This window comes from Catharus ustulatus, chromosome 13, assembly GCF_009819885.2.
Source record: "Catharus ustulatus isolate bCatUst1 chromosome 13, bCatUst1.pri.v2, whole genome shotgun sequence".
Lineage (NCBI taxonomy): Eukaryota > Metazoa > Chordata > Aves > Passeriformes > Turdidae > Catharus > Catharus ustulatus.
Genome location: NC_046233.1, coordinates 15890285 through 15900469, shown reverse-complemented (window position 1 = coordinate 15900469; position 10185 = coordinate 15890285). Strand labels below are relative to the sequence as shown.

Sequence of the window (10185 nt, the reverse complement as noted above, 5' to 3'; positions counted from 1 at the left end):
CTGTTTGTGTATGCACTTTTTAAGCTGCCTGTGAGAATCTCAGTATGCACTGAGGGAAAAGAACACAGAAATCATACTTTTCAGTTAATAGGAAGAAAACAGATGCACAGGAGATATTTAGTGTCAGGCATTAATTGTAAACATTGAATTCTTTGAGCAGCTGCAGGGCCTCTTGGTAATTCTCTTGCTCTCCCACTTCTGCTACAGGCTGAGCACAGCAGCACATCCTTATTACACAGGGCAGTTTTGCTTTATATTTACCAGTAATTGCCAGGTATAACAGGTGCCATCAGGAAACAACACTCTTATTCAAGAGCACTGTAAGATCAATCAAACTTGCTCCCCAGTGGAGATGGATTACTAATAAATCTCATTTACCATTCCCAGTGAAAGTTCAGAACATGAGACAGTGTTTGGGTAAAGTACCTTATATCTAGCTGACATAAGGAGCATTTTCTAGCCAAGCTTTACATATGAAAATTCTACAAGTTTTGCAAAAATGTACTGAAAAGTCACTGCCTAAAGTCTTGCTTTAGGGGTAAAATCTAGGAAAACTTAAGATTTTGTGCAGGAATGAAAATTTACTGTGACATTGAGTTGTTTGGACGTAATGAGAATGAAACATCATTTTTTTTCAAAGGCAAAGGGTTTATCTTCTTGAGAGGTCTTTCTGTAAGGCAAAATTAACAGACTAAGCAAGTCTTTTAGGAATTTTTAAAATAGGCTTTAATATAGGAAATAAACTTTATGACAAATCTGAATAACAATCAGTTTCCTAGACCTGTATAAAATCTGGAACTATCAAGGGAGATGCACTATTATGTACATTATTTGACACAGCAACACTTGAGTTTTTGCAGCAGCTCTGGTTCTGCAGCACTCCTCCAGCTTCTGCTGCAACCTGTCTTCCTGACAGTTCTGAGAGCCAGGAGTAGCTCTCCAACCAGTGCCTTCCCACCTGATTTGTTACACATAGTCTGTATTAAAATCATAGGCATCATCTTCATCTACTGGTTTATCTAAGCTGAAGGACAGTGATCTAGAACGCTCATTTCCTGAGAAGAGAAAATCATGTGTTAGTGAAACCAGTGCAAATCCTGGAAGTACCAGAGCCCATCCTTGAGCCAGGGTTCTGAATACACACCTGCCTTCTGCCCTTTGGAATGTGGAGGATTCATTTGGTGTCTTCCAGGCTTTGCTTTTCTGGTGACCTGAACTTGGCTTTCCTACAAGTCAGAGGTCAGACATTATTTATCACTTATGAAATCTCCCATGGAAATGAAACCTGACAGAGCCTGGTGGGGTGTGTGGATGTTCCCTAGCTAAGCCTCACTGCTGAGGCCAAGTGACTTGGAACAACGTTGTTTCCTTAATTCAGGACAAAAACCCAACCCTAGTGTGAAACCCCCCTTTACCTCTTCTTCATCATCATCATCATAATCTTCTTCATCATCATCATCTTCATCATCTTCTTCTTCTTCTACATCATCTTCATCATCTTCACTTCCTGTTAATTCCTCTTCCTCCTCCTTGCTTGTTTCCATGGTTCCCCAGTCAGATCCTTCCTCTATCACTTTATTTTCCTCTATTGTCCCATTTGTCATTCCAGCTGACTGAAAAGCAATGCTGCTTGCTGGACTGGGGTGCTTTACAGCTGCAGAAAACACAGCAAGTGTCTGTTCAGTCCCTGTCCTTCAGCACTGAGGTAATGCCAGCCCCTGAGTGGGGACATGGCAGTTCTGCCCCCTCCTTGCCACAGACAGGGCTCCCACACAGGGTTCTGCCACCAAGGGAAGGACAATTCTCTGAGAAAAGCTTTCCCTGAGGCATCTACAGAAAACTGCCAGGAGCTGGAAAACCTGGATTTGAGTATAGGTAAATTTACCTAAGTGGGTTTAGATTAGATAGCAGGAAAAAATTCTTCACTGTGAGAATGGTGAGGCTCTGGCCCAGGTTTCCCAGAGAAGCTGTGGCTGCCCCATCCCTGGAAGTGTTCAAGGGCAGGCTGCAGTAGGCTCTGAATCATCTGGTCTGAGTGAAAGGTGGCCCTGCCCACAACAGGGGTTGGGAACAGAACACTCTTTAAGGCCCCTTCAAACCCAGGCTACTCTGTGGTTAATGGTAGTCTATTACAGGAACAGTCCTACCTTGAACAGTGTTGCTGTTTTCTTGTTCTAGGTTATTTAAATTAAAGCCTTTCTGCATTTCAGCTACTTTTTGTTCTGTAAGATAGGGTGGTGGTTTCTGAAATCCTGGAGGTTGTGAGTAGTACTTTATTCTGGCTCTGAGAAAATAAAAATCAGCATTAAAAAACAGCTAGAGATAGCAAAGTTAAATCACTGTATTTAAGAATAAAATCCAGAACACAAAGCTCTCAAATTAATAGTTATTAGTTATCAGCAGTTCAACAGATATTAAAATTTGACTCTGAAGTTGTCTATAGGATTAAGGGGATAGCCAACTCCTGAGAGGAAAATGCAATGGCACTTTGTCACCACAGATCAGCTGCCTGTAAAACCATGAGCTGTAAAAGCAGCTGAGCCACTTGAGCAAGGGAGATAGTCAGTTACTGAATTTGTTACATTTGTTCTTACCCTCAGAATATAGGAACCACCCTAAATTTTCACAGAAAGTTTGCCACACTCTTTCCTGTCTAGAAAAGGACAACATGGACTTGGTATTTGAGAGGAAAGCAGATTTCTGTTACAGAAACTGTCTGTGGAATAATGTGCAACAGTCTTTGACTCTGCTTTGTATCCTTCACTACTTTAGAAAATTATCACTGGATGGCATTCTCTGAATCTGCTGGACAATCCAGCTCTTTACCCAAGTAAAATGTGAGAAAGGAAGGGAAAAAAGCAGCTTCTCCTTTGTAAGTACTTTGCTGAACTCAGTGCCTCTGCTGTGCTGGATTAACAGTGAGAAAAGGTGAGCAGCACAGAGTTCACAGTATACATACCCTGTCCAGTCACAAAGCACTAATTTAGCCATATTTTCTATGTCAGGAACACCTCCTTTTTTCAGCATGCCCCTTTTCTGAGCCAGTAAAGATAAAAACTCTTCAGGGTCCCTGAAATCTGGGATATTATAGTGCATCATTACCTAGGATAAAAGAAAATGGCACATTTAGAAAGAAATGCCTACCTTTCTTCTAGTTTTAGGAATAAAAGAGTAAATGAAGTAGGATAACAGTGAGGACAGAGTAAGTGAAAAGCTGTTTTTCTCTCACATGTGGGAGTAAACATTATGAAGCAAAATGCCTACTTCATCAACAAACTTATCTGCCATTTACCCAGACTTGTGGGTGTACAGAGACAGCACACTGATCTGTGAAAACACTTCTCACAGAAATGAAAGGCAATTAGGCTTAGGTTAATTTGCTTGAAACTAGAGTGAAATCAGAGTTGGATCTGAGGTCTTCACTGTAACCATAGGACACAGAAAATATCATCATTTTTCACTCTTTGATTGTGTGGTGATGAGGTCTTAAAATGTTGTTTATTCTGGCTGTCAGGATTGTGGCATGCTGTTCTGCCTTCTCTTTGTAAGATGAAAGATCACACTTGGCATTGCCACTTTGCAGGGCTAGGGAAAGCAGTTCAAAAACTATCAGAATTAGCTAAGGCAAAATGAACTTTCATTATTGGGCCTAAGAAACCTACAGAGAAGTCTGATGCAGTGAGAGATGTAGAAAAAAGATGGAGCTCACCTGCTGCTTACTGCAGTGATTTATGATGGCATTTACTCCTTCAAGCACATCTGCTGAGTCTGATCCTTCAGGGTCTATGATACTTCTCAAGGCCAGAGCCAGGGCACTGTTGGAAGGATCTGCAATTATACTTGGACTGTCCAGCATCTTTGTCTGCTTATCAAGGTGCACAATTTGCATGGACCTGTTCAGAGAGAAATGCACTGTGAGCAGAGAATTACTGAAGGGCTGGTAATGGTGAGGGATGCAAGACACAAAGCTCAGTGTTGGATTGAATGTACTTCATACAGTCAGTTTCAGTGTTTTGTCATCATATGCTTTGTGTAGGATAGAAATTTAAACAAACAAAACATCAAGTTTATATCCTGCATCCCCTGGAGAGAGCTTGCATCATATATAGCAATACCTTTCATCTTGCAGGTTTTAATATGCATTTAAAACTGCACACTGGTGTGCTTTGCCCCTAATGGACTGAAACACAAACTCATGGTAAGTGAAACACAACAAACAAGGAAAGGAACAGCTTTTATCACACTGAGCTTACTTGGTAGCACCTCTTGCCAGGCCAACATTGCAAGCACGCTTTCCTTTCAGACTGTTGATTATGCTGCTCTTTCCCACGTTAGGGAAACCTGAGGAAAAATCACAGAAGTCCTTATAACTTAAATAAGCAAACAGTTTTTTAGCACTGATCAAAACAGCTTCTTCCAGGTATCTTTGCTAAGGTATGCATCAGTGTGAGATCAGAGTTGGATCTGAAGTCTTCACTGCAGAAGTAAGACAAAGAATGTATCCTCATTTCTCACACTTGCAGGATTTGTGGTGCTACATTCTGTGGGGAAGGCAGTGCCAGGCCTTCCTTGTGCTGCCACAGATGCCCATGCTACACGTGGAAGTGCACCATGGGTCACTGTCAGCTGAAGTACTCCAACACTGAGCACCTTAGAGCAAAGAACAACGACTAGAAAGCTCATTAGCAAACCAGTTTGTAATACAGGATCCCAAAGCTTCATAGAAGGAAACTCCTGTTTCTCCAAACACTTACCTACTACCCCAACCTGAATGGCTTTGTCTTGGGTCCTGCCATACTCTTGAAGAAGCTTCAAAAGGCATTTGCTTCCGACATACTGAGAGGTTTCTGAGAAATCAACACGTGCATGTCTTTTTGTGACCTGTTCCTGCTATAGGATTCAAAGGCAAAAAACCCCATCATCAGGAGCTATTAAAGAAGATAAAATATGGATACTTAGATTTCTTCATCTACTGTAATTTCAGTGGTAAGAATTCCCCCACTGTACTGCTTAGTCAAAGCTTAGTCAAAGGCACATCCATCAGTCACAGAAGTGCAATCAAACCAGGGGAAAAGGAATTTTAAAGATGTTTCAACACACATGACTGCAAACACATGACTTTCTCATGGGACAGCCGGCAGTACTCTTACCATGGTCTTGTCCTTCGTCATTGTTGCTGACTTAAAAGCAACTGTTGGAAACTCCTTCTTCAAGTACTTCAACCATTTCTCTATGTTGTCCTTTGGCACTAAATCTGGGAAGAAGAGCAGTTCTTTCACTCCTTAAATTAATCTTACCATGACAAATAATGTTTGGCTGAGAACTCTAGTATAAAATACTGAGTACATTCCCCAAAGGCACACAGAGTCTCTTTTTCTGCCTTAGCAGAACACATCACAATTCCATTTCTGGCCTCTGTATTAGGTTTTTAATACTGGGCTCTTGCTAGAAGACTGGTACAGAATGATGTTCTGTGAAGGATTATTCCACAATTCTTGCAAAGGCTATTCTACCACAGAGTTCCCTTTGCTCTTATTGTTGCTCTTGGCATTTTATTTTCTTTATTTAACTGCTGGTAACTCAGTAATTCCCAGCCTTTTTAGTGAGCTCAGAGTTGGATCTTATGTCTTCAATGGAAACTCAGATTCATTTAAAATCCTCATTGCTCACATAGCACAGTGCCAGTAACACTTTGAGAAAACCTGTGTTTCTTACCAATTTTGTTCAGAACCAACAGCAGCTTTTTGTTTCCTCCAGAGCAAATGACAGCTTGCTCCAGCTGAGGACACCGGCAGCCCATTGGATCTCTGGCATCCAAAACCTCCAGAACCACATCTGAGGCCTCAAGCACCTGGGTCAGAAAAAAGACAAAAATTAAATAAGATATCACAGACCAGATGACTCTGGTATAGCTGTCACCTGCAAAAATAGTTGTAAACACTTTCTGTTGTAAAATCCCTTACTTCAGTGTTCTAGTTTATCACAGACAAACCTGGTGTTTTAAACAGTAATGCAGAAAAATTAAAATAACAAGTGGTCTTATTGCTGACTCTCATCTAATGATATAAAAATAGTTAAAGCATTTCACCTTCATGAGCTCCCTGCAGAATGATTTCTTAGAATTTTTATTCAGCGGCTTTTTAGTCTTTCCTTTAGTTTTGCCAGAGGATTCCTAAAGCAAATAAAAACAAAAGGAAATTATTTAAATGAGAATTAGTGTCTAATACTTGTGTGCATGAAAATGTAACAAACGTGCTGCTTAAGAAGGTGCAGTTTCAGGATGACTTCTACAGGTTCAAGGAACCAAAATCATACAGGACCCCTACCTCTCCCTCTGCTTTCTCCTTGATTGTGGCTGCATTCTTTTTAGCTTCCAGCTTCCTCTTCTTTTCATGTTCTTTCTGTCTGTTGAGCTTCTGCTTTTGTTTCAGTTCTTCAAGCTGATTGCAAACAAAAACCCAGGCCAGATAAAACATCTTTGAAGGTGGCAAGGAAGAATGTTCTTTCTCCCCATTCCTGACCCAAACTCCTGAGCCAGCTCAGAAGTCCTGACTGTCCAAGTGATTCTGGGAACTCTTTTTTGCATCCTACCCAGCGGCTGCCATCCCTTAGCTTGATCCCAAAATAGCAGCTCTATCACTACAGCTGATAAAGGTTGTTCCCATGTCACATTAGTCCACACTGCAGACAGCAGATCCCTACTTTCTGTGTAGTCACATATTGCCATGGTTTAACTCCTAAGACTCTGATGGGACATCTCTATATCCCAGCACCACAGGGAATTCTGATTGCATTAGAAATGGCACTTCCAGCACGTTCACATGCACAGTGAGGAAATAAAGGTAAAAAAAAAAAAAAAAGAACCAATCGTTGCGCACTGTACAATGCTGGAAATAAATTATTTTTCCAAAGCACGAGTCTAATGGGACCATCTAGAATCTGCCATGACTTTATCTCTGAGTGCACACTTATGCACACAAAGGTTCCTTAAAGAAAGGAATGGTCTCAGTTCTTGTCCCCTTTACCACAAACTGCATTTTACCCTCTGCTTTCTTTGCTCCGCTTCCCGCAGAAGCTCTTCCTTAAACGGCGCAGCGCTGGGAATTCCGAGGTCTTTCTTGGGCTTTTTTTGTTTCTTTTTCTTGGCCTCCTTCCTGACTTTTCGGTGGTGTTCTCTGATCTGCAGGCGAGCACAAGAAAACTTTCTTAATCTGAGGTCAAAAATTTCAACGCAGCATTCCCGAAACCAGCAAACGCAGCGCTGGGGCCGCGCTCGGCCGAGCCTCACCTTCTTCTGGATCTTGTAGCGCTTGTGGCAGCTCAGCCTCTTGCTCGCCTTCCTGAGCTCTGCAAGGCACCGCGCCCGTCAGCGCCGTGTACCGACACACAGACCCCGCCACCGAGCCCCCGCCGCCGCTCCCCCAAGCCCCAGGCCCCGATTCCCGCGCCCTCGATCGCTGCCGATCGCTTGGCCACGGGCGGCCGCCACCTCCCGGCGCCGGACTGCGGCCCGCGCCCGCCCCCTCCCCCCCGTGCCCGCCCCCTCCCCCCCGTGCGGGCCCCCCTGCCCGTCCCGCGCCGCTCCCGGTGCCGCTCCCGGCGCTCACTCGGCCGCTTCATGGCGCCGCCACGTGCTCCCGCCGGCGGGCGCTGCCGTAAAGCGCGCCGGCGCTGCCCCGCCGGGGTGTCGCGCGGGCTCGGCGCGTTGGGCGGCCGGGCGCGCTTTGCGGCAGCGGCGGCGGCGGCACCGGCAGTGTCGGGACGGGCGGTACCGGCGGGACGGGACGGGCCGGGCCGGGCGGACCCCGCGCACCCACCCCGGGTCGGCCGCGGCTGCGGGAGGCGGAGCGGAGCCGGCGGGGTGAGCGGCGCGGGCGGGGCGCGGGCCGGGGCTTGGAGGCCGCCGCCTCCCTTTGTGTGGCGGCGCCGCCCGAGCGCGCAGCGGCCCCGCTGCGCCGGGCCCGGGGCGCCGAGCGCCGCCTGCCCCTGACACCCGCCCCGGGCCTGGGCCGTGTGGCCGTGCCGGTGCCCGGCCGCCGGCCCGGGTGCGCCTCGGCCCTTCCCGCGCTGTTGCCGCCGTGCTCCCCGTGCCGGCGGCGGGCCGGGCCCGCGGGGTGACAACGGCCCTGCCCGGGGCGGGCCCGGGGCAGCGGCGGCTCCTGCCCGCTGTGGCGGCAGCGCGGGCGGGCCCGGGACGCCGGGATCTCCGCCCGGTGCCGGGAGAGGGCTTTTCTTTGTCTGCTGCGGGGATAGCAGCTTTCCTCGGGCAGGGGCTCCGGCGCTCCGGGGCAGTTACACGCTTGGTATCTTTGTTTTTTATCCCCCCTTGTGTTGATAAAACGATGGATGTGTTGCCCCTCTCGCTTTTTCGCCTGCTTTGCCCTTTTACTGTGCCTGGTTGCTGCCAGCCCCCTCTTCCCATCCCGTAGCAGCTTTCAATGGGATCGGTACCGGGGGAAATTCTGGCTGCGTTTCCCTCCCTTGTTCCTTCTGCTAAATGTTTCGTGTTCCTGGTGAAACGGGGGAGATCCTGATAGCGATCAGTGCTACCCATGGTATCTATTGGCTTTTAGCTCTCCTCCGCCTGAAGGCAGCAAATGAACCGTGTGATAGAACGCATTGTTTTATTTTAAGTGTATTATGTCCGATGCGTGTAAAACCTGTTTGTGTAGGGAAGTTGGAGTGGATGGAGTTGGACACTTCTGGTCCTTCCGTACAGCTTTTGGGAGACAACCTTCCCCCCGTTGTGTACATAGTATGTGTGTGAATTCTTGCTGTGGTTTTGTGACATTTTTATGGCTGGTGAGGGCAATTACCAAGGAGATTCTCAAGCTCCTGTTGCATTGGAGGTGGCTCATTGGTAGTGGTGGAAGCTCTTGGTGTGAGTGTTGGGAGACTTGGGAGCCAGCAATGCAATTGTAGAAGAAGCTCTAGAGAAACGTTCAGTAAAACTGTGTGTTTCTGTGCACAGCTGAGTTCTCTGTGCTTAGGAGTGGCAATCTAGGGGGAAGTTTGTGTTTTGGAGCCTCATCTGCAGGGAGTTACATCAGCAGGTCGCTCACTGAGTGTTTGTGATGTTGTCCAGACCGATACATGTTTTGCACGATTATTAGAGGATAAAAACGTGTTTTGGGGGCTGTGTAGGAGTGGTGAGGGTATCTTGATCACAGCAGTGTCAGAGTATGGCTGAGAGCGCAGCACTGCGCCTCAGACAGTGGCCATGGAGCACTGATGTGCAGGTTGCAGGCAAGTGCTGGTTGGGAGGTTCCCAGATCTTTTTCAGGAAGGGACTGGGCCGAGTCTACTCTTGGGTTCGTGGTTGAAGCGGAATTATTGATTCTGGTAGTCCCCTGCCTTTCTTCCCCTACCAAGGGCTTGTGTTTCCCAGCATGTGCCTGGTGGAGCCACTCCAGATTGTAGCCCTCAGATGAAAGTTAGAGGCAGTGCCAAAGCATGAGGCTGTTGTCAGTTCCCAAAATGAATTGCCTGCTGGTAAACCACAGAGCTTTTCTGCGTGTCTGTGTTATGAGAATGTCCAGAGTGCTGAACAGAAAAAGAATCTTTCTGGGATTTGACTGAAGGCGGGAGTTGGAAGAGCTACATGGAAGCAAACATTTTGCCATAAAATGATTCTGTGTATTTCACATGGAATTTTTGGGGGAAAAAACCAGACTTGTAGACTGCTTAGAAATTGAAACAGTATTTTTAGTGTATGGCTGCATACTTATTGTTTACTTCTGAGTATAAAAATCCACTCTGAAGAGTGATGGAGGTGCCTCATCTTAGAGTTTATTAAGTGTTTGTTGACCTTAAGATTATGTTGTTATAAGCACTGTACTGCTTTGCATTCTGTAACTTTTGCAGCTTTCTGGTTTGTACTCTCAGGTCAGGTATCACTTCTGTTTACTTTCTGCTCTGCTTGATGAATCATTCTCCAACAAGTGGCTGTGAAATCTGTAATGCATATTCAGGAACGTTAGAGAAATGTATTTTTACTGTGACAATGACAGAAGTGTCTAGCATTCTGTGTACAAAATTACTTCATAGAGTTTCTACTGGGCTAAAAAAAGTTGCCTTCTGTTTCTTGCTTTTTTCTCTGTCACTGTAATTATCTACTTTATTCTTGGTTTTTATTCTTTATCTACCTACTCTGAATTTTCTTCCTTCTCTCTTTCCTTTTTCTTG

General features: G+C 45.9%; 2 protein-coding genes and 4 non-coding genes across 24 annotated transcripts in view; 1 reads left to right on the top strand and 5 right to left on the bottom strand.

Annotated features, from left to right (window-relative positions):
• Positions 1–707: 707 nt before the first annotated feature.
• On the bottom strand, positions 708–7673 carry GNL3 (G protein nucleolar 3). The gene is made up of 15 exons (XM_033071985.1): positions 7608–7673; positions 7289–7347; positions 7043–7180; positions 6327–6440; positions 6089–6172; positions 5716–5851; positions 5151–5254; positions 4755–4890; positions 4254–4341; positions 3710–3893; positions 2960–3102; positions 2148–2284; positions 1416–1654; positions 1145–1226; positions 708–1055 (listed from the first exon to the last, which is right to left on the bottom strand). Exons 1-15 carry the CDS (start codon positions 7618–7620, stop codon positions 967–969), a joined length of 1746 nt encoding a protein of 581 aa, XP_032927876.1. The 5' UTR covers positions 7621–7673; the 3' UTR covers positions 708–966.
• LOC117002699 lies at positions 3386–3459 on the bottom strand. The gene has a single exon (XR_004419345.1). It is a non-coding gene; the product is annotated as a small nucleolar RNA SNORD19 (small nucleolar RNA).
• Positions 3960–4035, bottom strand: LOC117002700. The gene has a single exon (XR_004419346.1). It is a non-coding gene; the product is annotated as a small nucleolar RNA SNORD69 (small nucleolar RNA).
• Positions 4440–4513, bottom strand: LOC117002698. Its single transcript, XR_004419344.1, has one exon. It is a non-coding gene; the product is annotated as a small nucleolar RNA SNORD19 (small nucleolar RNA).
• LOC117002697 lies at positions 5596–5668 on the bottom strand. Its single transcript, XR_004419343.1, has one exon. It is a non-coding gene; the product is annotated as a small nucleolar RNA SNORD19 (small nucleolar RNA).
• Positions 7674–7789: 116 nt separating the features above from the next.
• PBRM1 (polybromo 1) overlaps positions 7790–10185 on the top strand; it is a 55972-nt gene continuing 53576 nt past the window's right edge. For 16 of the 19 annotated variants that reach the window (XM_033071771.1, XM_033071761.1, XM_033071774.1 and 13 more), the window contains exon 1: positions 7790–7861. The gene's annotated coding sequence lies outside the window, so the exon portion shown is untranslated. Of the gene's footprint in view, positions 7862–8285; positions 8304–10185 lie in introns of those variants that run through there. The other 3 variants (XM_033071765.1, XM_033071764.1, XM_033071757.2) reach the window with 3 other exon arrangements.

What these genes read in the sequence shown, in the direction of transcription:
- GNL3 (XM_033071985.1), bottom strand. An exon ending in AGGAGAAAGCAGAGGGAGAG is followed by an intron (nt 6,173 to 6,326) that starts GTAGGGGTCCTG and finishes TATTTGCTTTAG; the next exon opens with GAATCCTCTGGCAAAACTAA. An exon ending in CTGGCAAGAGGTGCTACCAA is followed by an intron (nt 3,894 to 4,253) that starts GTAAGCTCAGTG and finishes CTCTCTGAACAG; the next exon opens with GTCCATGCAAATTGTGCACC.